Source organism: Panulirus ornatus, chromosome 46 (genome assembly GCF_036320965.1).
Source record: "Panulirus ornatus isolate Po-2019 chromosome 46, ASM3632096v1, whole genome shotgun sequence".
Lineage (NCBI taxonomy): Eukaryota > Metazoa > Arthropoda > Malacostraca > Decapoda > Palinuridae > Panulirus > Panulirus ornatus.
This window is the reverse complement of record NC_092269.1, coordinates 37,191,884-37,218,342: the sequence shown is the minus strand read 5'-3', so window position 1 is coordinate 37,218,342 and position 26,459 is coordinate 37,191,884. Positions and strand designations below refer to the sequence as shown.

Sequence of the window (26,459 nt, the reverse complement as noted above, 5' to 3'; positions counted from 1 at the left end):
CCATCTCTCTTTATCCCTTCCTTTACCTCCCTCCCTCTCCCCCACCCTCCTCCCTCCTTGCTGCCTCCAACACTTTCTCTCCCCCAACCCCCCCCCTCCCCCTCCTCCTCCCTCCACGCCCTCTGCTCTCCGGGACGGGTCTGGGTAAGGCTTTTCTCATGCATGTGACTGGCTCCATTGTCATGGTGGTTATGGCCGGCTGTGCGGATGTGTACGAGAGAGAGAGAGAGAGAGAGAGAGAGAGAGAGAGAGAGAGAGAGAGAGAGAGAGAGAGAGGTGGGTCCTCCCTCCCCCCCCCCCCCCCCCCCCCGTTGCTCTCCCGCTGTGAGAGGTGATCCGCCATGAGTGGGTGGGAGAGAGGGAGAGAGAGGGAGAGGGGTGGAAGAGGGAGGGAGAGGAGTGGAAGAAGTCGCGCTTCTTTTTTCTGAACACTCCTGAAAATTACTCTCCCTTTGTGTTACAAGTCGCATTCTCCCCATTTTTTTAATCTTTTTTTTTCTCCAAAGGTCAGCTGACGTCTTCCTCCTGCTGACATGTGTGTGTGTGTAGTGGGGAGGGGTTAGGGCGGCCGGTGTTCATGGGCAGCCATGCGATATCTCAGTGAGTGCCACAGAACACGACGTCGTGTCACAGAAGGGGTCTGCATGACCACAGAACGCGCCCTCAGCATCACAGAACGCGCTCACCAGCACCACAGAACGCGCTAAAAGCATCACAGAACGCGCCAACAGCACCACAGAACGAGCCATCAGCACCACAGAACGCGCCATCAGCGCCACAGAACGCGCTCACCAGCACCACAGACCGCACTCACCAGCATTACAGAACGCGCCATCAGCACCACAGAACGCGCCATCAGCACCACAGAACGCGCCACCAGCACCACAGAACGCGCCACCAGCATTACAGAACGCGCCATCGACCTCACAGAACGCGCCATCAGCACCACAGAACGCGCCAACAGAACACACTCACCAGCACCACAGAACGCGCCACCAGCACCACAGAACGCGCCAACAGGAGTCATTACAATAAGCGTCAACGTAACAGCTTTGATGTCAAGTGTTCGGGGCAAAAGTGTGCTGAAAATGTGGTGCAGTAAATTGTTGCAAGGTCGCATTTCCCACCAGAAGATAATGGGGGGGGGGACTGTTTTATGCCTCGTGCCGTTAACCGTTGCGCTCATCTGTTGCCATTTCCTACCGTTTATTCTCGTCAAGATCTGATGGTATCGGTTTTCTGTTGTTGTTTTTTTTTGGGGGGTCGTCTGTTGCCGTCACCGTTTTTTCTGTTATCTTTGTCCCTTTTTAATTTAGATCTAGTCATCTTACCGTTTGTTTCTGTTGAAAAACGGTCATTATAAAAAAATGTTGGGGGAAAGAAAGTGTCATCTTTCTCTGTCCATAGAAACGGGTACGTTATTGTCAACCCTACCTAAATAAGCCTTTAAGATAAGGTTTAATATTGTATTTAAATATACGTACAGATTATGTAGCCATTCCAAGATTAAGCCTTTGAGATCATCTTGATGTATTTAAATGTCTCGTTGGGCATTTAAGGTTGAAGGTAAACAAACATTGAGACAAGACGACTAGAGGCATTTTTTTTTAAATGTTAGAATATCAGTATTAATATATTTTAGCTGTTCACAAGTGTTTACCCATACAAAATTAACGATACACTGTAATAATGATAATGATAATAATAGTAATGATAATAATTATAATAATAATAATAATAATAATAATAATAATAATAATAATAATGATACTAATAATGATATTAATTATAATGATGATAATGATAATAATAATAATATTGATAATAATAATAATTATAATAATAATTATAATAATAATAATAATAATAATGATAATACTAATAATAATGATGATGATAATAATGATATTAATAATAATGATAATAATAATAATAATGATAATAATAATAATGATAATAATGATAATAATAATAATAATGATAATAATAATAATAATGAAAATAATAATGATAATGATAATGATGATAATAATAATAATAATAATGATAATAATAATAATAATAATAATAATAATAACAATAATAATAATAATAATGATATGATAATAGATTGAAAAGGAAGAGATGAAGAAGAGCGAAATATAGTTAATGCATGAGGAAGAATGAGAGTGGAAGGAAGAGATGAGGAAGAATATGAGATACTGAGGCGTAGTTTACGCATGAGGAAGAATGGTAAATGGAATGAGAAGGACATAGGACCACCAGTTCCCTGACCATGAACACACGTCACCCTGAGAGCGTCTTATAGAAAACGTGGTCAGGGAGACCACAGGTCTCGCCAAGATGGAGTTGATGATAAACTTCAGATTAATACTGATGTGCTCCAGAGCCACAGGTGTAGCCATTTTAAACCATAGCTAGTAGTTAAAACTCTCCATAAGACGTTGATGGCTTTTATAGCTTAATTCCCGTCTGTTTATTCGGAGAGATGTTTCTCCTAAGTACACATAACTTCGTTGTAGTTTTATCCAAATGTGGCACAGGTTTAAGGTAAGGGTTAGGAGCCTGGCACTGGGCGAATGATACCCGGATGTGATTCAGTTGGCTCGCCAGGTGATTCGCTGAAGACGCATCGTTCCGTTTTGCCTTCAGTGACGCGCAGTCGCCCCAGCTCCCGTTTTCTTTCACGCGCGACAAATTGGCGTCGAAGGGGACACGCATGTATTATTATCCAATTATCAGTCACTTTATAACACAAGGTCTGTTGCATTTGCAGTGATGATAGATTATATTATTTTTTTTAAGGTCTTTTGTTGGTGATCTCATACATAGCAAGGTGACTGGAGAACTATTTTAAGAATATATATAAACAAAAAAGCTTTGTGCCAAAGCGTTCTTAGCCTAAGCTGTGGTCAGCTTGAAGCCATATAGTATAAAGCAGCGCTTCATCTTTTGACTCACTCACTAAGCTTGAGTCCAATGGGCCTTACCTCCCCCCCCCCCCCAAACTACGTAGACCCCTTCCTTCCTCGCCTCTAAGCTTAAGCTGACTGTTGACCAAACCCAGCTGGAAGGTTCCAGAGGGCGCAACGCGCTGGCTCGCCCGCTCTCTTGCCCTCGACCACCAGCTGAAATATAATTTTAGCTTTGGAGTAGGCGGCGAGAAGGGGTAGCTTCCTGCCTACCAGACTACCAGGCTACCAGGCTACCATGCTACCAGACTACCAAGCTACCAGGCTGTCAAGCTACCAGACTACCAGGCTACCAAGCTACCAGGCTACCATGCTACCAGACTACCGAGCTACCAGGCTGTCAAGCTACCAGACTACCGAGCTACCAGGCTGTCAAGCTACCAGACTACCGAGCTACCAGGCTGTCAAGCTACCAGACTACCAAGCTACCAGACTACCGAGCTACCAGGCTACCAAGCTACCAGGCTACCAAGCTACCAGACTACCAGGCTACCAAGCTACCAGGCTACCAGGCTACCAGACTACCAAGCTACCAGCTACCAGACTGCCAAGCTACCAGGCTACCAAGCTACCAGACTACCAGGCTACCAGACTACCAGGCTACCAGACTACCAGGCTGGCTGTGCCACGTGTGTGACTACCATTTGTGTGTTGGGGAGGAGGTAGTTTTACTCTTGTGTTGCCCCGACTTGTATATCTATACCATGTCTTTATGACTGTGTTATGTACACACACACACACACACACACACACACACACACACACACACACACACATCCTAGCTCAGCCAGGTACTCATTCATCGACCAGCTTCGTGGAAGGGGGGGGGGATGAACACCTAGAGTTGGGTTTGGGCAGAACGTAACTCGCATGAATTTTTTTACTCTCTCTCTCTCTCTCTCTCTCTCTCTCTCTCGGATGCGCAAGGCTGTCTGAATATTGAATATTTCTGTGTGTGTGTGTGTGTGTGTGTGTGTGTGTGTGTGTGTGTGTTGTGTAAGATTCGCAGAATATTGAAGGCCCAAAGTTCCAATACACCGCTTGCGAAACGTTAAATGCAATCCTGGTCTTTCCGTAGTTCATCTCGTTGGACGACAGTTAAGGCCAATTGCATAGTTCTCTATGTATCTGTATCCCTGACTTAACTATCTAATATCTTACTGTCTGTCTGTCTATAAATCTCTGTCTGTCTAACTCTCTCTCTATGCCTGTCTATCTTCATATCCCTCCCAGCTATATATCTGTTTGTCTTTCGTTTCAATCTGTCTATATCTATTTGTCTATATCACTCTGTAGACTTATAGCTTATAGCTGGCTATATACCTGGGTGACAGACACAGATGGTGGCCCGAACACACTGTAATCTAACTAGGAATTCGAGTCAGTTACGAATTAATGTACAAATTTCCATTCATCATTTCGTTTCTTTAAGTTGGCCCTAAGATTATTTGTACGGTTTTCTTAGATACTAGATAGATAACAAAAATAGTTTGTATTCATAGGGCATGTGAAAAACCTTTTCATATATTGAATTGATGGTAGATTAAAACCTTAATTGCCTCTTCTCCATTTTGGTACGTCGTAAATGTAATTTGTAGCTACGGAAATGCTGTTATTAGTGTGACCTGGTGTTCAAGGATCGTACCGTCGTGTTCAAGGATCGTACCGTCGTGTTCAAGGATCGTACCGTCGTGCTCAAGGATCGTACCGTCGTGTTCAAGGATCGTACCGTCGTGTTCAAGGATCGTACCGTCGTGTTCAAGGATCGTACCGTCGTACTCAAGGATCGTACCATCGTGTTCAAGGATCGTATCGTCGTGTTCAAGGATCGTATCGTCGTGCTCAAGGATCGTACCGTCGTGCTCAAGGATCGTATCGTCGTGTTCAAGGATCGTACCGTCGTGCTCAAGGATCGTACCGTCGTGTTCAAGGATCGTACCGTCGTGTTCAAGGATCGTACCGTCGTGTTCAAGGATCGTACCGTCGTACTCAAGGATCGTACCATCGTGTTCAAGGATCGTACCATCGTGTTCAAGGATCGTATCGTCGTGCTCAAGGATCGTACCGTCGTGCTCAAGGATCGTATCGTCGTGTTCAAGGATCGTACCATCGTGTTCAAGGATCGTACCGTCGTACTCAAGGATCGTACCATCGTGTTCAAGGATCGTACCGTCGTGCACAAGGATCGTACCGTCGTGCTCAGGGATCGTACCGTCGCGCGTTCATGCATCCTACCCTCGTCTCGCGTCAAAGAAAACGGTTCCAGCCCACACTTATCTAGATTTTCGCAGCGTCGGGTCTTTCGCCAGGGGGGGCTAAAATGCCTTCTTTACTGCCCAAGTCAGGCCATTTGTTAGCAGCTCCCCCGGGGGCCGGCCGGATACTTGCTGACGGGTCGGGGGGGACGACGTGGAGTCACGTGATGATGCTCTGTAGCCTTGGAGGAGGAGGAGGGAGGTAGGGAAAGTGGGGGTCGTGGTGTCGTTTGGGAGGTCCTGACGGGGGGTTCGAGAAGGGTCGGTTCTTGGAGGTCTTTTAATGGGTCTTTTTGAGGATCGATTGCAGGGTTTTGAAGGCGTTTCTTTGTAGTGGTTTGGTAGGGAAGATGATGTTGGGATGATGAGGGGATTGTATTCTTTGAGATTCTGTTTCAAACGAAGGATTGTTTGTGGTTAGAGTTCAGGGTGTTGGTTTGTGGTTAGGGAGGAGGGTTCGTGTTAGAACAGAAGGTCCGTTTGTGTCAGGTTAGCCTTGCTAACCGTGACGCATTCACGGGACCGCCCGAGGTCGAAGGCATGGGTTCGAATCCTGGTTGTGGCAGGCGGTCCACAGTCAACCTAGCTGTTCATCCAACCCCAGGCTGTGATCGATAAATGGGGGTACTTGGCTTAGGCTAGGTTCTGCCACCTATTACAGAGCAAATAGGAAATTGGTATGTGCCTCACTCACAAGTCTACGGTAAGGTGAACAGATGTTTCAATACGACCAGTGTCAAGATATGATTTACAACCTTATTAACCGATGAAGTTTACTCCATTTTAATTGCACCTTGGGCCTGGCTTGAAGTGATTAGGGATTTTCACAGGAATTAATTAGCGTGGTAATGAGCTAAATTTTTTTTTCTTTTTTTGTTAATGTCTTTGTGAGGTTCGATGTTGCGTTGAGGGAGAACTGACAGCTGGTGGGGGTGTATAAGCTGGTGGGGCGAATGTTTTAGGGGTGCAAGATGGGGAGGGAAAAGAGTACAGGGGAAGAGTGGGGGTTGGGTTGGGAGATATGATGAGAGGGGGGGGTATACCTTGATGGTAGGCTAGAGATATACCCAAAGTATACTGGGAATTATGAAGGGTATATATATATTTTTTTAAGGGGGTCTTGGCGTATACCCGACTTAGTGTTATTGACATTACAGTGCGTTATTTGTTGTGTTGGGGGGGCGTATGTATACGCAGTATGTGTGTGTGTGTGTGGGTGTGGGGCGTATATATACGCAGCCAGACGTCTGAATATATTTGCGTCTTCATTGGCGCTCTGACTTCCGGCCGTTAGAACGGAAGAGGACTTGATTCTGTTGTCAACAGACGAGGCGTGAACAGAGGGCTGGGGAGACCCCTTCCGTTGTCAACAGATGAGGCATGAACAGATGGCTGGGGACCCCCCTCCCGTTTTCAACAGACGAGGTTTGAACAGAGGGCCCCCTTCCGTTGTCAACAGATGTGGCATGAACAGAGGGTTGGGGACCCCCTCCCGTTGTCAACAGACGAGGCATGAACAGAGGGCTGTGGAGACCCCTCCCGTTGTCAACAGACGAGGCATGAACAGAGAACCAGAGTCCACTCCCGTTACTTTACTGAAACCGTTGTATTGAGTGTAACTAAGTAGGGAAAGACAGAATTTAGATTAGAATTTAAATTAGACAAAATAGATTATAATTTAGAATAACTGCCATCCAGCATATGTGTAACTTTGGGTAGGATTATAATAATAATTCTGGGAATTATTATCGTATGTCTTAGAAAGTATGAGAAGCTCCATGGTGTTGTTTAGGGTCAGATTTGCCTGGTATATATATACACCGTCGTGAGTGGAAGACAGTGTTATGTGGGCAGGGGGGGGGGACCACCTCTGTGTCTGAAGTTCGTGCCACTACCCAACCCACACCTCTACACCCCCTGCTACTACCTACCCCTAGCTACGCCACTACACCTCTGCCACTACCCCCCCAAGCATCTCCCATCTCCCAGGGTGACGTCCATCTCCCTGTGTGACGTACACAGAGCGTCACGTGTCATAAGAGCCCGTCACATCTTCCCTTCGTCCACCTCCTTCGCCAAGGCGAAACGGGTCTTAGGATACGCCAGGCGACGCCCTATACACGCGCCAGAGCCCTTATGACCACTGAGATAGACAATTGATAGTTGAATATAGCCACCATACGTCGTCTGGTATAGCTGATATAGCCGCGATGCGCTTGTAGAGCACCGTATAGCACGATGGAGCTCGCGTAGCATCGCGATGGGTGTGGGAAGTTGTCTGTCTGAACAGTGGCTGGCTGTGAGGAGACGTGATGTCTATAGATAAACAGGTAAATGCCTTTTCCTTCATACTTCAGTCTGTGATTGTGTTGATGCATAAGTATATATATATATATATATATATATATATATATATATATATATATATATATATATATATATATATATATATATGGCGATGGACAGACGAATGTATATACTCCACGGGTCAGCCCGGGTCACCACAAACACCGAACTTGACCCCCCCTCAGCTTATCACCTGGGGAGAGGCAATAGCTAGGGAGACTATGACAAGGAAGGGGAGGAGAGGTGGGTGTGTGTGTGTGTGTGTGGAGGTGGTGGTGGAGTGGCGAGAGTAAATATTTACCCTAGTTCGCCAGGACCCTCTGCCCCACACTTCTTCGCCTCGAGTACACGGGGTCGAACCCCTGCTTCCGCCTCTCCTGTGTGTGTGTGTGTGTGTGTGTGTGTGTGTGTGTGTGTGTGTGTGTGTCTCTACCGTCTCACGTCCTTGAGACAGACCGCGTCCTTGTCTCATCTGTGTCTGTCTGTCTGACTGTCCCGTCGCTGTCTATGTCACTCTTATCTGTCTGTTTGTCTGTGTCGTACCACACACACACACACACACACAGACACACACACACACGCGCACACACACACACACACACACACACACACACACACACACACACACACACACACACACACACACACACACATTACAGGCCACTGGTCTTCGATCAGTTGCACAGACCTCTGGTCTTCGATGAGTTGCACAGACCACTGGTCTTCGATCAGTTCCACAGACCCCTGGTCTTCGATCAGTTCCACAGACCACTGGTCTTCCATCAGTTGCACAGACCACTGGTCTTCCATCAGTTCCATAGACCACTGGTCTTCGATCAGTTACACAGACCACTGGTCTTCGATCAGTTACACAGACCACTGGTCAGTTATCGGGCTGTAGTAACTGACTTATGTCTGTTTCTTGAGATAATTATGTGTTTGTTATCACCACGAAGTGTCTTTATTTCTTACCTTCTTTTGTCTCTTTTCTGTCGCGTCTTGTTCGTCTTTTGTGTGTGTGTGTGTGTGTGTGTGTGTGTGTGTGTGTGTGTGTGTGTGTGTGTGTGTTTGTCTCTCTCTCTCTTCTCTCTTCCCTTCTTCGTTATTTCCCTCTTCCTCCCTTATTGTCTTTCTTTCCTTCGTCTTCACGTAGCATTTACTTCAGTGGCTGTTGAGGGTAAGGTCCCGAGGTGTGTGTGTGTGTGTGTGTGTGTGTGTGTGTTGGTCATTCTCATCCTCCTCACGTAAGGGGGGGGGGGGAGTAGAGTCTTATCTCCCCCATACAACCGTGAGTGACGTTATCTCCCCATACGTCCCCGGGTGGTGGGGAAGGAGGGGTGGGTGGAAGTAAAAGCCTTATCTCCCCACTATACATCCCCGGATATCGTCGTTTATCTCCCCGTGTTGGATATCCCTGGGGAGTGGGGCGAAGGTGAGGGTCCTGCTCTCCCCCGGCGGACGTGTCACATCCCAAGGGAAGGAACGCCCTTGGAGGAGGAGGTGGAGATGTTGGAGGAGGAGGTGGAGGAGGAGCTTTACGTATGCAGGGTAGTGTAAGACACACCTAAACACAGAGGGAGATAATGATAATAATAATGATAATAATAATAATAATAATAATGATAATGATAATAATAATAATAATAATGATAATAATAATAATAATAATAATAATAATAATAATAATAATAATAATCCTCTTCGCCAGTCGAGATCCCGCCAAGCGGGAAAGGGGCATTGAAAAAAGAAAAGAAGATAAAAGTATCATTTGCATGGGACTGGATTTGCCTGAGATGGAATGCGATTCTCTTCAAGAGTAATTCACAGGTTGAGGGTGAGAGGGAGGCAGGCACCACCTGATCACATAACGCGGGGGAGGGAGCGAGAGAGAGAGAGATATGAAACCTCGTAGTATATCACAGACATGCTACATGCTGGTGTTTCTTTGGGGAACGAAGCTTAATGGCTTCAGACTTGAGAGAGAGAGAGAGAGAGAGAGAGAGAGAGAGAGAGAGAGAGAGAGAGAGAGAGAGAGAGAGAGAGAGAGAGATTCTGACAGACCGGGGGGATGGGGGGCACATAGAATTATGGCCATGAGACAGACTGACACAGACACGTAGGTCTCTGGTGACGCACGGAGCACAGACAGCCCGTCCCAGACCTGGGCCAGACACAAACAGACGGGAGACAGAGAATTGTAGCCGTGAGACAGACTGTCTTAACAGACAGGACTGACAGACATACAGGTCTCTGTGATAACTCGAGGACCACGTACGTGTGTGCCGCTCGTCCTCCACGGTGCTGGCTCCAAGGGCGAGGCCTGGACACACCCTTCCCGTCAGTCAGGTTCGGGACGGGGAGAGGCAAGGAGGAGACGGTGATTACCCGTCCATTTTTACCCGATGTGGGAGAAATATGGAGGGAAGGGAGCGGAAGACGTCGACGGCGGGAGACGATTTTTTTTATTTTTTTTCGCCTCGCTGGGGGTCTTCCTGCTTGGCTTGGGAGGAGGTTGGTGGCCCGAGCGTGGGGAGAGTAAAGGCAAGCAGGGGGAGGTAAGTGGGGTCAGAAAGGTAGGTGGGTAGGGGAGAGGGGAGAGACCGCAAAGGGAGAGGGGTGAGAAGTCTTGAAGGAACAGAGTCAATGGGATTATTAGAACCGGTACAACGAGGCTCCACTGTAGTATTGCCTGAAGTGGAGGAGGAGATGGAGAGCGAGGAACCCTTCTCTCTCCCTCTACCTGGGTCGTGACCTGACCCGGATGACCAGAGGGAGACTCGAACCCTCGTCTCACGGTTTGCAAGAAGTTGAACCATCGTTGCCACTGTGTGTGTGTGTGTGTGTGTGTGTGTGTGTGTGTGTGTGTGTGTGGTGCGCCCCACCACCACCAGCTCCTTCCTTGCATTGCTTCCAGACTGCAGTCGGCTCGTGGACCTCCACCTGTAGATGATTAACCTTCATCAAAGTAGAATGCAATTAACCTCCCCTCCTCTCCCCACCCACCCATGTCATTAGGGAAGTCATAATCCCCGCTCCCTCCCCCCCGGTGTAATTTCTCTGGGGGGAAACATCCCCTTCTGGGGAGGTGAGAGTAACCTGTTTTCCCTCCATTGAGGGGACGGGACGGACGTGTAAGGCCTTTTACGTGTCGTTGAACGAGGCTGTTTCTATCCCCTCCCCCAGTTGCTGGTTCAGTCTGTTGCTGTCAACATTTCTGAGCCCCAGACACACGCCGCTATCTTCCCCTGGCTGGCTTCTCTTATCACTGTTATCGTCCGATTCTTCCAGGAAGCCACGTGTTCCTACCCTCCCTCACGGACTCGTGTGATCAATAGGAAGACGTCTTGATTTACGTAATATTTGCATGGAATTCTCAGAGCCCTGGAACCTGTGGATACGTAAGATTGTGTGTGTGTGTGTGTGTGTGTGTGTGTGTATGTGTGTGTGATTTCCTGTTTGTATTTGCCCGTTTGTGTAATACAGGGAGGAAGTGGGCTTCGTTCCTTGGAATTTCGTATTTGTGCTGTACTGGGAGGGTGTCATACTGATGTAATATTCTATTAATGCTGTACTTGATAGGGAGGTTTTTTCTTTTCTTCTCTTTGGCCTCTCGTTACCGACTGACTAAAGTCACTCTTACTTTTACCTACGTAATGAGTGAGTTACCTAGTGATGAGTATGTCACTGCCCCCCCTCGCCAGTGCCCGTGTGTACTTGCCATGTATGGAAGGGGGTACAGTGCCTGCCTGCAACGCCCCTACGGCGCGGATTCGCCCTTACAGAAGTCTAGCCTGAGAGAGAGAGAGAGAGGCGCGCGCGAGCGCTTGGTGCCGGATCATTCTCCCCGGGAAGTGGTTGTTTCTGAAGAAGAAATCAGACAAAATAGGACAGAATACCCAAGTAAGACGAGGGTGTTTGGGGAAAGGGGGGGCGGGCGGCGCCCTTGGAGAGGCCAGGCAGGCAGGAAGTTGTGAGAGGGTCAGGGATTAGGGAGAGGACTTGAGGAAGGTTGTGTGGGGTGATTGTACCTGAAGGGAAGGAGTGGGCGCGGGGAAGGGCGAAGGTATACCTGAGGAGAGACAAGAGTCGGTTCTGCCTGAAGGGAAAGACAAGAGGGTTATGAGTCTGAGGAAGGGAAGAGCCTCGAGCTATAGGAAAGGTGGAAAAGGGGGCCCGGAAGGAAGAGGTGCCCCTGTGTGAATAAAGGTAGGAGCTTCTTGAAGAAAAAGAAGGAGGAGGAGGAGGAGGAGAAGAAGAAGAAGAAGAAGAAGAAGAAGAAGAAGAAGAAGAAGAAGGAGGAGGAGGAGGAGGAGGAGGAGAAGAAGAAGAAGAAGAAGAAGAAGAAGAAAGGATTTCTCTTTAAGAATGCCTATAATTTTTTCCCATTAGGAGATAGAGTTGTTGTGGGTCTGGTACTGTTTCGAAGAAAAGACCTCTGCTTTGAAATAAAAATGGGGGGTTGGTTTTCCTCTGGTCATAAGAGAGTGGTTTTCTTACTACCAGATGAGAGAGCGGGGGAGCGTTATCCCCCGTGGAAAGCTGGGGTCCTCAGCCCGCAGAAAAGAGAGTACATGGACCTCGAAGAAATTAGGAAGACGGGGTGTGGGGGTCGTCCCTCAGCCTTAGAAAACGGGGGACGTCTGGCAGAAGGAGAGAGGTGTGGGCTGTGCCATTAATGGAGGTGGGGGTAAGGAGGTAAGGGTTGTATACCTACCAGGAGGAAGGAGGGAGGCTTGTGCTCTGAGGGAGGTGTTGTCCTCGTGAAGGAGAGAGAGAGAGAGAGAGAGAGAGAGAGGTGGTGTGCAGCTGCGAGAGAGGCCTAGCCAGCCAGCCAGTCGCGCCTCTGTGTTGTGACTCTCTCTCTCTCTCTCTCTCTCTCTCTCTCTCTCTCTCTCTCTCTCTCTCTCTCCTCTCCTCTCCCTCCCCTTCCCACAGGGACGTGAACTTCCAGGAAGGAGAGGGCGGTTACTTAACTTTACCTCCTTCTCTTTAAAGAATGAAGACATTTTGAAAGAAGGAACCTCTACCTCGAGACAGGTGTTTCTGTCTTTGAGACAGGTGTTTCTGTCTTTTGAAAGAAGTGAATTTAAACTTGAGGAAGATGTTCCTACCCTTATGAAAGAAGAAGGGGCTGCTACCTTGAGAAAGAAGGGGTTCCTACCTTGTGAAAGAAGGTCTATCAACCTTGTGAAAGAAGGCCCATCTACCTGAAGTAGAGGGTTGGTCACAGACTTGGGAAGGACAGTAATATAAGACCTCACCGCTGAGGAAGAAGATAGGGGGTCAGCTGGACTCAGTCTTGGAACACTGGTGTGTGAGACCAGACGCATTCTCGCTCGTCTTATTTGATCTTATCATCCTCCGAGACACACACACCTGAGCACTCTCGCACGCACTGGGCTTGCTGGACACGCTCATGGCCGCGGACTCCTCGCACTTCTTTAACCATAAGGTCGTCCGGACGCCTTGTGTTACCCCCACTGTCAGCCTTAAACGATGTGGTGTTGGTTATGCCGTGTGTGTGTGTGTGTGTGTGTGTGTGTGTGTGTGTGTGTGTGTGTGTGTCTGGTGGTGGTCAAGGGACGATGGCGCACGTGATGGGTAGGAAGGGAGGGAGACAGGAGATTAGACGTAAGAAAGGGAGAAGTAAAAGAGAAGTAAGAGAGAGAGAGAGAGAGAGAGAGAGAGAGAGAGAGAGAGAGAGAGAGAGAGAGAGAGATTTTATTGAGGGAGGAGGAGGAGGAGGAAGAGGAGTTCGATAGGATGGAGTAAAGGAGATAATTTGGTATGGAAGAAGAGGGGGAAAAAAAGAGATGAGTTTTCTTCGAAGAAGAATGGAAAGAAATGAGAAAGAAGTGATGAGAGAGAGAGACTCACACTTGTTATAGATGATTAGGGTATTCATAGAGCCAACAGGGATAGTCATTACACATATAGAAAGGGAGCAGTAGTGAGGGGGGAAGTGTGAGGTAAGAGGAGTGGTAGTGAGGGGGAAAGTGTGAGGTAAGAGGAGTGGTAGTGAGGGGGGGAAAGTGTGAGGTAAGAGGAGTGGTAGTGAGGGGGAGGAAAGTGTGAGGTAAGAGGAGTGGTAGTGAGGGGGAGGGAAGTGTGAGGTAAGAGGAGTGGTAGTGAGGGGGAGGGAAGTGTGAGGTAAGAGGAGTGGTAGTGAGGGGGGGAAAGTGTGAGGTAAGAGGAGTGTTAGTGATGGGGGGAAAGTGTGAGGTAAGAGGAGTGGTTGTGAGGGGGGGGGGAAAGTGTGAGGTAAGAGGAGTGGTAGTGAGGGGGAGGAAAGTGTGAGGTAAGAGGAGTGGTAGTGAGGGGGAGGAAAGTGTGAGGTAAGAGGAGTGGTAGTGAGGGGGGGAAAGTGTGAGGTAAGAGGAGTGGTAGTGAGGGGGAGGGGGGAAGTGTGAGGTAAGAGAAGTGTTAGTGAGGGACGAGTGTTAGGTTAGAGGAACGATAGTGGGGGGGGGGGAGTGTTAGTTAGGAGGGGAGGGGGATGTGAGGTAGTGAAGAGGAGTGTGAGGCAATAGGGGGCATTAATGAGGAGGGGGGGAGAGTGGTGTGAGGTAAAGAGGAAAAGCTCACCGAATCATGATGACCTTGAGACGCTAGAACACCGGGACAGTGACGCGCTTCGTTCACTGCACCGAGACACTTGCAACACACGGTCCACTGAACCAGGACAGTGAGCGTTGTCGCCTCACCCGCCCCACGACAGCTCTCTCTCTCTCTCTCTCTCTCTCTCTCTCTCTCTCTCTCTCTCTCTCTCTCTCTCTCTCTCCCGCCTCCAACAAACGTCTGCTTCGCTTCATCGAGACAATGAAGACAGACCCCGTGAGGGTTTCGAAGCCTCGCTTCCTCCGGTATTCATTCCCACCCTTGCGCTTGCCGCTCCTAATGATCTGTAATTAAGAGACGATAAACGCCTCAGAGACGACCACCCCCCCATCCCCTTAGGTCGAGACTGAGGCTCTCTTTAAGGGCTTGGCGGGAGCAGGGCGGTAACAAATGAAGACGAAGAACAGGTTTGAACTCCACTTGCAAGGGGGAGGAAACGCTTTGGAGAGCTCTATGATAGCTGGGTGGTGGTGGTGGACCTTCCTCGTCTTTTCAGTTATATTTCTACCATTTATTACCAATTTTCTATCTTCATGATCTTGATTATTCGTTTATCATACGTGTCTATATAGTTGTTTTCGACTTTACTCTCTTATCTCTTTTTAACTCCTTCTTCTTCTCTCTTTATTCGCTTACGTTTCATCTCCTCCAGTTTATGCATAACCACTTGTCTGATTTATCTTTATTATCTTTATTGCTTTTCTCCCTCGACTTATCTCCTCTTTCCTCGTGTAATGAATATTCATGTCTCGTCTGCAATACCTGGCCCTAGCCTGGTGTATGTCTTCTGCATAGGTATATATGTCATATATTCAAACTGTTCTCCCCCAGATAGTACCCCCAGACAATCCCCCAACTTAGGTTGTAGATTATGATATACATATTTCTTTACGAGGACCATATATATATATATATATATATATATATATATATATATATATATATATATATATATATATATTTATATTCCTATGAGTCCACGGAGAAAATGAAACACGAAAAGTTCCCAAGTGCACTTTCGTGTAATAATCCCATCATCAGGGGAGACACAAGAGAGAAATATAACAGTCAGTTGATATACATCGAAGTGACGAATATATATATATATATATATATATATATATATATATATATATATATATATATATATATATATATATATATTCCCCACATTTCTTATGCAGTTCCCCGCTGTTCATTTTGTCCTCTTTCTCGTAATTCTCTTCTCCCATCCTCCTATTATTGTCCCTTCCCTCATTCGTCTCCCTAATCATTCCTTCCCTCTTTCATCTCCGTAATCATTTAGTCTTTGTCTCTACTTGACCTTCATAACAAAACCCCCTTGGGTTGTCATGCATACATCATCATGTCCCGTATCTCCCCCATCCTTATGTGTATATGCCTCACACATGTTTGTTTTATCATTGATTACGTCTCATAAAGCATGTGTCTTGTGATTATTCGTTATGTCTCATTTTGTGTCTTATAATCATTTATGTCTTATTCTGTATCTTATAATTTGTTATGTCTTATTCTGTCTCATGATTTTTTGCTGTCTTATTCTGTATCTTATAATCATTTGTTATGTCTTATTCTGTCTTATAATCATTATGTCTCACAATTATATTCTGTTTTATAAGCTATCGATACATCTATCATATATCATCTGCTATATAGCACGTCTTATCATCTACCTATACATCTGTCATATATCGTCTGTTTTATAGCATGTGTCCTATTATTATTATCGCCCAATCTATCGCTCAAATATCGTCTCTCACATAACATTTGTCATATGATGCACCTACACATTTCTCAGATATCTTCTCGTAACATGTGTGTCATAATCACCCAATACACATGTTATATATCGTCATGTGTGTGTGTGTGTGTGTGTGTGTATAATAATTTGTGACGTGCCATATATGGGCCGTCGACGTATTATGTTATGTTTCATAATCTTCAGTTCGCTGTATCATCTTTTTTCCATTCTTCATGTGTTCATTATGTCTCCTGGTCGCTACACTTTTATCATTTCTGTCGTGGTTGACTTCAGTCTTCTTGTCCTATATATATATATATATATATATATATATATATATATATATATATATATATATATATATATATATATATATATACTTTTCAATTGGATTCCATATGCCACATGGCCCCCCAAAATGCCACATATTTGATGGAGGAAGAAATACTAAGACAGACCTGCACGTAGTATCTTCGTGTCTTGTGGTATTCGTCTTTCCCCCCAGAGCCACATCTTTAAGACCCAGGTAACATATTCCTCCACGATTTTCCTCAGACAGAATACTCACCTCCTCCTTTCAGACCCCCGAGCTTATCTTGGTCCTTGAAGACGTGGCACTAAGATAGTGTGGAGCAACGGGAGAGAATAGAGATGTAACTTCCATTCGTTCCAGTTGAAATTCCAGTCTTTTGTGCCTCTTGAATTTTTTTTTCTTTTTTGGCGTCTCCTTTCTCTTGCAGTGAGGGATTCCCAGGCTTTTCAATTGCTAACATTTTGTTTGGACGTTGTGCTTAAATTGGACAAGACATTTTGGTTTTTTTTTGAGTCTTTTACCATCATTCTCGTGTTTTTGTTAGATTTTGTCAGTGTCTATATCTGTCGCCGTCTGGTATTACTTGTTTTATATATATTTTTTGCATTGAGTGGAGCATATATGGATCTTGTAAGGTTTGATATATATCTAGTCAATCTGTTAAAACCCATGTTACTTAGAACTCACGGATTTCACCTCATAACTTAATCCTTTGGGGGTAGAATTTTTTCCTTATGTTGTACTGTTGATATCTATGGAGTAGAGTAGGAGTGAGGATGGTGTATTAATTAATCCATGTCCATCTTCCCTCACAGGACAAGGAAAGCTACGACCATGAGCCTGGCTGCACGTTCAAGGTGGACGAGTATGGCTTCTTCGTGTATTGGAAGAGCGAGGGTAGGGTGAGTATCATGACCCCACTCATGATGATGAGGCATTGTGAGATGACCCACTCATGATGATGAGGTATTGTGACCCACTCATGATGATGAGGCATTGTGAGATGAGAGGCATTGTGAGATGACCCACTCATGATGATGAGGCATTGTGAGATGACCCACTCATGATGATGAGGCATTGTGAGATGACCCACTCATGATGATGAGGCATTGTGAGATGACCCACTCATGATGATGAGGCATTGTGAGATGACCCACTCATGATGGTGAGGCATTGTGAGATGACCCACTCATGATGAGGTATTGTGAGATGACCCACTCATGATAGTGAGGCATTGTGAGATGACCCACTCATGATGATGAGGCATTGTGAGATGACCCACTCATAATGATGAGGCATTGTGAGTGTTGTGGCTTTTGGGTGGTGGAGACTGATGAGGTATTGTGAGTGTGAGAAGACTGATGAGGTGTTGTGAGTGTTGTGGCTTTCTGAGTGGAGGAGACTGATGAGGTATTGTGAGTGTTGTGGCTTTCTGAGTGGAGGAGACTACATGCTCAGAAGTATACCACATGTAACTTGCGTGAATTTTGACGTGTTAATGGAAAGAGATAGACTACATACAGCCTTTTTCATAGCCTAATAGTATATCACACTTACTCCTTCCCAACCACACTTACTGTCACACTTCGTGCCATTGTGTTCACAATCTGTTAAACTTTCCACTGCTACCTTCACAACTTCTTGGTAGATCTGGATTGAACCATATTATTAAAACTTTATTATGTTCTGCAGGATTTTGTGCCTTTTATCATTTTTCTTACCAACTGCAAAGTCCACTGTTTTCCACTGTTATGGAAACATCCCAGAGTGTGCAATAAAGTTTACCATGTAGCATTAAGATAGTTTACTGTATTATACATCCTTATTCAGTTATATAGCACTCATTCTTTATGCACCATACATTGGAGGAGTCATATACTGTTGATGTGCAAAGTCAGATACTCAGTACTATTTTTGTGCTGTCATACTTCAGTCTTATGATTATTACTAAATATTTCATTATTCTTTTGCTCTCAAACATCATTCTTATGCTTCTTTTTTGTTGTTACGACTATTCACGTGCTTTTTTTCATGCCATTTTCAAGAAAAGTCATTCATTGTTTTAATTATATGACTTATTCAGTCATATGTTAAGTCATACACATTTTTATGCTGTCCTGTGTGAGTCCCTATGAAAAATGATGTTCATATACTGATTAAGCATCATTTTTATAGTGTCATGCTAAGTCAACACCATTTTAATATTGCTAACCATCATTCAGGTCAAACATCACTCTTATTCTGTGTCATCTCTTTGCTTTCAGACTTTTTCGTATACAAAGCTAAATATCATTCTGTAAAGTAGATTCATTTTCATTTGATATAGAGTTTATTGTAATTCAGAATTTACATGTTCCGCATTCTTACACGTATAGAATTTATTGCTGCTAAGTCTTGTACCATTTTCGGTTGATTCATTCATAATTTTCATGATTAATCAACTACTTCTTGAGTATTTTCTTATTGATTTTACTTATATCTTTAAATTTTTCAGGAAGGAAATGTACTTGAATTGTCACAAGTATCTGACATCAGAAGAGGACAGTTACCAAGGGTAAATATTCAGATTTTTTTCTTAAGTTTGGTGTTAGCCAGCATTTTATTCCTTACAGAAGTCAGTTTGCATTGTGTTGGAAATGACAGCATAAGAGAGAGAGAGATGTAGTAGAAGTGCAGCCTGATTGGCAGAGCTTATCAGGGTGAGCTGAAATGGTCAAGATATATAGAGAGGACGAGAGAAAAAAAGACTGAGAGAATATACATGTCAGAGAGACTATCTAAGAGGTTAAACATGTTGCAAGTGGAGGGAAAAAGGAAAAGGCAAAACTAAGGCAGGAATGGAAGGATTATATGTAATGAAAATAGGAAAAATTTTGTCTAAAATATGCAGCTGAGATTTCTTGGTTTTTTAACAAAAGAAGTAATGCAAAGAGTTGTTCGATGCACTCTGAGTCAAGGTAGGAAGACAGTGCTGTGCAAGGGAGAGACTGCTATCTGTGAATATGCTGAGAGAGGCAGCTGGTGGGATGTCTGTTCTCTTCATGGTTGAGACAAGTTTGAAATTTTGTTGTGGTTTTAGGAAAAGACGAAATGACATGAGAAGAGGATGCTGAAAGCCTATTCAACTCTATGATTCTACTCTTCTTATTACCACACCAGTGTCTTATACTATTATTCCTTACACTGTCAGTCCTCCACAGCACTTGTTGTCCTCATGCATTTCATTTTCAACACATCTACCCCTTTCCATGTATTGCATTTAAGGCCTACTAATATGCCTTTACAGCTCAGACATACCCATACCCATATTTGTATCACAGGGAGTAATCTCTTTTTCCAAACTCCACTGTGCACCAAGGAACCTTTGTCCCCGCACCCACTTTCCGGATCATTTCACCTTCAACAATTCCATCCATTGCCTCATTTCCTCCTAGGTATTTAAAACACTTTGTTTCCTCCAGGTTCTCTCCATTCAAATTCAGACTCAGAATATTCCATTTCTTTCCTCTGCTAAACCTCATAACTATACCTTTATTTGCAATAACTCTTGGCTTCCTCCATCTACAAATCCTCTAGATACACTTTCTCAGACATCAGTTTTTTTCAGTTTTTCACTTGATTCTGTCACGGGAACCATATCATCTACAAATATCATTTCACATTGAATGATTATGAACACAGCGTTGAATTATCAAGTGAGATTTGGAGTCCCCATAGTGATTTGCTATCATGTACTATTATATATCACCACTGCATACATTTAGGCTTCACCTCCAAGAAATCCTTATCTAAGTACCCTCTTCCCTTCTCCCAATGAGTTTTGTTTTTGTGTGATCATGTGTTTCCTATGTATTATCAGGTGAACTTTCATAGGTCTTCATCTGCTGCTCATCCACAATACAGTGGATTTACTGTCATAACAGGCTCTCATACCTGCATCTGAGTGTGAATATACCTTACCGTATTTCCTTCCTTACATAATTCTTTTGGCATCATTCAGTAATGTCTCAATTTTCTTTTTGTATAGTTTCCAAAGTTTGAATTGTTTCCTCATGTTTGTTATTTATGCTTAACCTAAGGATGGAAAGCTAGCAGACCGGTTACTGAACAAACATGGGCAAGATGTGGAGGAGAAGATGTTAAGTATATGCACTGGACTGGATTATGTCAACATCAACAGTACCAACATAGTCTGCAAATCTAAAGACGAAGCAGATGTAAGTTTTATTTGTTCATTTTAAGTGAATTATGAAGGAAGTTGTTTTAATTTATTGGAAATCTAGATCATCACATCTCTTTCATTATTAATGTTTTGATTTGATGATTTGTACTTTTTGCTGTAAAGCAGAGGGGCATATTGATTTCCCCTGTCTTTGCTATGTGCTTTCATGCTTTTCAATCTAGTGTACACAATATATCATGACTGGAAGCTTGGATATGGACTGTACTGTTACACAGATATTGCTTACAGAAGCCTGCTTCTGATTAAGTCTTCAAGGTCAGAGACACAGGTCAAGGTTACTGTGCATGTGCACTAAAATGCCATTAAATGATTGTGTACATAATATATTGTTACTGGTAATTGGATATGCACCAAGCTTGTAGTATAGGTACTGCATACATAGTTTTACATTGAATTAAATTTTCCAAGTTAGGGGGTCAGGTATTAAGTTTATTAGGTTTTGTGTTTTGAAATGCTAGTGATGGTGTACATGGCATTGTATGACCAGGTAGGTTATGTACCAAGCTCATACTACAAACATGCCTATAGAGTTCTACACCTGATTAAATTTTCAAGATCGAGGTCAGACTTCACAGTAAGAAGGTCTTTTGTAATGAGATACTTCCAAATGCTTGTGTACATGATACCTCATGACTGGGACTGGAATATGACCAAATAGTACCCACAAAGTTCTTTGCCTGAATAGTTTTGTTAGTCAGGCGGCCAGAGGCCAAGGTCACAAGATCTTTTGTACTAAAATGTTATTAAATGTATGTGTTCACAGTTTATGAAGACTGCACCAATGCTTGTACACCAAACCTTACAGTGAGTGAACATAGAAAGTTGTACTTCTAATCAAGTTTTGGAGATTGGAGGTCAAAAGCTTGGCCATGTGTTAACATTTGTCATGGATTCCAAAAGACATGTATTGGGCTTATGTGTTTTACAAACATGGCTTCTTGTTTGTATTTCTTATCAGTTAGGAACAGTATTGGAATGGACGAGGTAGATATGATTGTAAATATGATTGTTTACTGCATTTCTTTAGCTGGAAATAACCTTTTACTGTTATCACTTTTTTTATAAAGATTATTAAGTATAAGTAACTGAATTTGGGATGACATTGTAGTGTGTGGTTATTGGATGGTGATGATATATAAATCCTTAACCAAAATTACACTTAGAAGTCAAAAGTCAACATATTTATACCACTTGGAAATAGATGATGATAAGTGATAGTAAATGCCCTTGAATTAACTAAACATGTTATGAACAAAACTTTGAACTGGTGTGGTTATCATCCCACAGAGAACTTGGTTTTCCCTAGCTTTAGAATATTTCCCGTGTCATTCAGTAATCTAGGAGGAAGTGAAATCCAATTTATAACGTGGCCTAAAGAAGTGCCAATTTTCATAGAAGATGCCACAGAATTCCATATAGAAGTTATGATAGCTTTAACTGCCAGACTGATTGTTTTTTTTATTTGGGGTGTAAACTTTTAGACCACATTTATTTCAAGACCACTAGTTGTGAAGATATTATAACCATAAGGAAGTATATACCAAGGTTTTGCTCTTTCATTAGTGTTTAGATACCATCACATGTTCCAGTTAGCTGTGGACAAGCATATATGTGTTTGTCATTTGATGAATGTTCAGTACTTTTTTCACAAGAAATGGCAAGGATCTAATCATTGCTCAAGGTAGCTCCATTATTTGATAAATTAGGTCATATTTTTATTGCTCAAGTTATCATCATTATTTGATGAATTGGATCAGTTTTATTGTTCATGTTAGCACCATTAATCAGTAAATTAAGTCATTTTTATGTGACAGTCCTTAGACCTTCCCTAGCAGTCATCATCATCATCATAGCATCTTTGTATTGAATGAAGCAAACTTCATATTTCACGGTTCCTAACCTTATAATTAAAGGATTAACTTAATGCAGGATCTTTATAGTTTAGATAACCTAGCAACAATGATTTTAGAACAACAGGTTCCACATTAGTAAGGACAAATCCATATTCATGCTTGTGTAATTAATTCATCTGGGAATTATTTTGTTTAGGGTGTTGTTTGAATAAGAGACCTAGAGTAGTAAATTAATTTAGTAGTAGATTTAGCATTAGATATGCTTTTTAGGATTGGATTGATCTTTGGCTGTGATGGATGGGTAGATACTTCGCCATACCACGATCAGTTAGACAGATTGTCTTTACTTCTCCTCTAAGCATTTTAGGCAGTTTCTGTTGAAAGGAAGAAAGTTGAAATGTAGGTATTATCATCTCCATTTGTAATTTCATGCATTCTTTTAGTCCTTCCTGATGGGACAGAATGAAATGGTTATTGAACTAGAAATGACAATAATCATGTGTGAGTGCATTTTTTGTGCCTTCTTTGTTTCAACATTAAGGGATTGTGTTAATTGTTGCTGAGATATCGTATATATTAAGAGTTAAATTCATGCTTTATTCTTGAGCTTGTAAAACCAGAATGATGGTTTAAACTATGAAAAGACATACTGGTGTATTAGATCAAGGTATTTGCCTCTTGATTTCAGATCCCACATCATAAGAATAAAGGAACATCACACTGTTGTAATTTTATGGAATATAGGACACAGGAGAACCATTGAATCACTCCTAGTGAGGTGAAATATATAGGCTCCTCTGATGATTAAGGGCTGTCATTTTTTAGTATTCTATGTCTCATCCAGATTTTTATTCCTCGACCAGTTTTCTCTGGTATTTGAACTTCGATGTAATTTTCCAGTCATTAGGGATGTAAGTTAAGAAGGTGAGGAATAAACAAGTCACCTCTATATTTATGCTTAAGAGAGAAATCTTGGCATTTCCTGTATTAGTTTGGAAAGTAAGCTTGCCCAATGCATTAATAGGCTTTCAGACTTTGCTAGATATACTCCAGGGCCTTAGATAGTCTGGAACCTAGGCTGATATAAAGCCTAAGGTAATATGGAGCTATATGTAGTATACAACCTAGACTGTTATAGGGCTTAGACTAGTCGAGATAGGGCTTGGTATGAATTTGGGCTTATGGTAATCTGGGGCATGGACTTCTATAGGGCTCAAGATATTGCTGTGGTATGAGCAGTCAGGGGCTGAAACTTAAGGACTTTGGATGACCTGACTGTAACAGCTGTACTGCATGCTGTATTCAGTAATGCATTCACTGTTGTGAAAATGTATGCCGTATTGGGGCAAAGTTTGATCTTTAAGTTATGGATGCAGTCGGCTATATGTTCATCACTGACAATGATTATAGGTATTATGACCATATTTAATGTTAATGATTGACTTATCCTCCTTCACAGGCATGGTTAGAGGGAATTCGAAAAATATTTCACAACATCAGGGCCAATAACATATGTCCAATGATGTGTTTAAAGAAACAGTAAGTCCTTCTTTGATGGTGAATTGGTCTTATACTTGTGTCTGATGCATACTTTATGATATTTTCAAGCAGCAGCAAGAGCTTATGCATGAGATGGTGCCTTTAATATGCAACTAAACTAACACTCAGACACAATTTTTTACAAATACATGAAGAGACTTATTTTGTATTGATACTTGATCCTGCAGTTAATGCATGAATTGATGATGCATGAGCTGACACATGCTGTGACTAACACATTAATTGATGGGATTTGTGATTGATACAGATCTTTACCATCCAATGGCTTATGGAAGAGTTGACAATCCTGCATCCAGGACATAACCTGATAATTATTGTGTTAGACACAAGATGATGCATTTCGTGACATGAATTTTTTGCCTGACATTGAAAAAGATGCATGTTTTATCATATATTGGCAACTGCTAAATACAGTAGATAGATTTTATGAATGATGCATGAAATAATATATATAGAAGCAGTGAAAATATATATATATATATATATATATATATATATATATATATATATATATATATATATATATATATATATATATAGTTGCTTGAGCTAATGCTCGTTTTAACCAATTTATTATGTTGATGATTGACATATTATATGATACGCACAGTGTCTGATTCTTGAATTGATACTTACTTCTAAACATTTATTAATGATCATTAAAAGTATACTGTAAACTTTATTTATTTAGACAAGCATTAGTTATCATGAAGTACGAGTTTGTAATTAAAAACATTGCAAGGGTAGAAACGATTGAGTTTTGGGGATCATTAATTAAGCTGTAGCAAACACTGTAATTTTTTACAGTAAAGCACATGTATATGGAATTGAATTTCAGCTAAAACATATCACTGTGTTTAATCCAGTCACTGTGGTCTCCGGCTTCTTTCCATCTACCATTTTGCTGCAGGCCCAACCTTCATCCGCTCCTAACCTTTTAAACTTGGTGCCTTTAAGAATGTGGCTGTTTTGTTAGCATTGTGAAGAAAAGTTGCTGGAGCCATAAGCCTCACACATATGAAAGAAAACAAAGGGCTTGGGGGCTTAATTACACTCCAGATGTTAGAAAAGTAAATTCCAGTAGTTTGAATGGTTTTTAAGTCAAAATTACACTAAGTTCATGCCAAACAGATATTTTTATGAACTAACATATGCAAACATGAACAATATTATGTTGATGTAATGGAAACTTAAGTAATGCAGTAGTATAATCATATGTTTGGCTGGCAGCATTGACCAGAACATGTCAAGCTCCATGTAATGCCTTATTGTGGCATTATGTCCAAGTGGATTGAAATGAGTTCAGCATTTTTTGTTGGCAGGGAGAAGTCCCCTGTTCACTGCCTTAGTAGAAATAAGAAATATCTACTTAGAATCTTTAAAGAACTCTTTATTTGTTCATCTCAGCCTTATTGAGGGAAGTGGGCTGTTTATCTTTGTTCAATATGAAAGAGTTAAGTGGTAAAAAATAGTTATGGTTACTAAGAAGAATCATTTTGGACAAAGGGGGTTACATAATTCAGGAAATAAACTACAAAATCAATTAGGTTTAAGATTACATTGTGAAATACATGATGCACAAATGAGCTTTAAGGAATAAAGTTGAGATATAGCTTGTTGTAAAACATATTACGATTTGCATAAGAGGTACAAAATGAGATTAGAAGATAATCATGATTGAAATTTATAAGATAAAACTTGAAATTATATGATAATTTGCAGCTACATTCGAATTAATGACAACCATACAATAATATCAGCATTTTATATGAAACAAGACAGTGAAAGTTTGTGATACATTGAAATTCTGTTATAAATATTTTGAGTTTTACTTGGAAAAAGGATATAAGTTGGACAGAATTGGATTTTTCAGAATAAAAGAAAATGACTAGATTGATGACCATATTACACAGGAAATTGCAGGTACAAATATAGTGATGAGATAACAGTGTTCATTGGAAAATATTTTCTTATGAGGTTTTGAAAAGCATGTATTTGAGCCAGAACTTCAACCTGCCCTCCTTTTATATAGTTCTGTAGCAAAGCCATGTAGTTCAGTCAGCTAGATAGATGAACCTTTAACTAATTATGCTACATTTGTATTGTATGAGCACAAAAAATGTATCATGTGTCCTAAAGAGCTGAGTGAAATGCTTTACTCAAAGATGGTGCCACATTGACTTGCTAACTCATTGCTCTTATATTCTCACCAGTGATATCATATTGATAGTTCCTTCTTCGTTTTGTTGCAGAGTCATCTCTTAACTGAATCCCAGTGAGAGTAGGTTAGCTAACTAAGGGCAGGAGATATCATTCTGGCTCAAAACATTTTTTTTCACAAGCTCAGGAGTGACTTTTTGAGTTAACCCATCACCTTCCCTCCAAATTTTACTAAGTGAAGATAGATCTTTGGCACTAGTCTTCTGGTAATGTGAATTGGAAAACTTTTCAGTTGTTGAGGTCTTTACAAGGTTTAGCCTTTCTAGGGGCCACATGTCTTTATGTGCTGCTTGGCAGACCATTCGTATATGTGATGG

At 42.5% G+C, this 26,459-nt stretch overlaps 1 protein-coding gene across 4 annotated transcripts in view; it reads left to right on the top strand.

The window, feature by feature from the left end:
• The window catches only part of norpA (no receptor potential A), a 248,454-nt gene that overhangs the window by 177,628 nt on the left and 44,367 nt on the right, over nucleotides 1-26,459 (top strand). For 3 of the 4 annotated variants that reach the window (XM_071689120.1, XM_071689119.1, XM_071689118.1), the window contains exons 3-5: nucleotides 17,082-17,168; nucleotides 18,761-18,820; nucleotides 20,346-20,483. In XM_071689120.1, the coding sequence (XP_071545221.1) occupies nucleotides 17,082-17,168; nucleotides 18,761-18,820; nucleotides 20,346-20,483 (285 nt within the window). Of the gene's footprint in view, nucleotides 1-17,081; nucleotides 17,169-18,760; nucleotides 18,821-20,345; nucleotides 20,484-26,459 lie in introns of those variants that run through there. The other variant, XM_071689121.1, reaches the window with a different exon arrangement.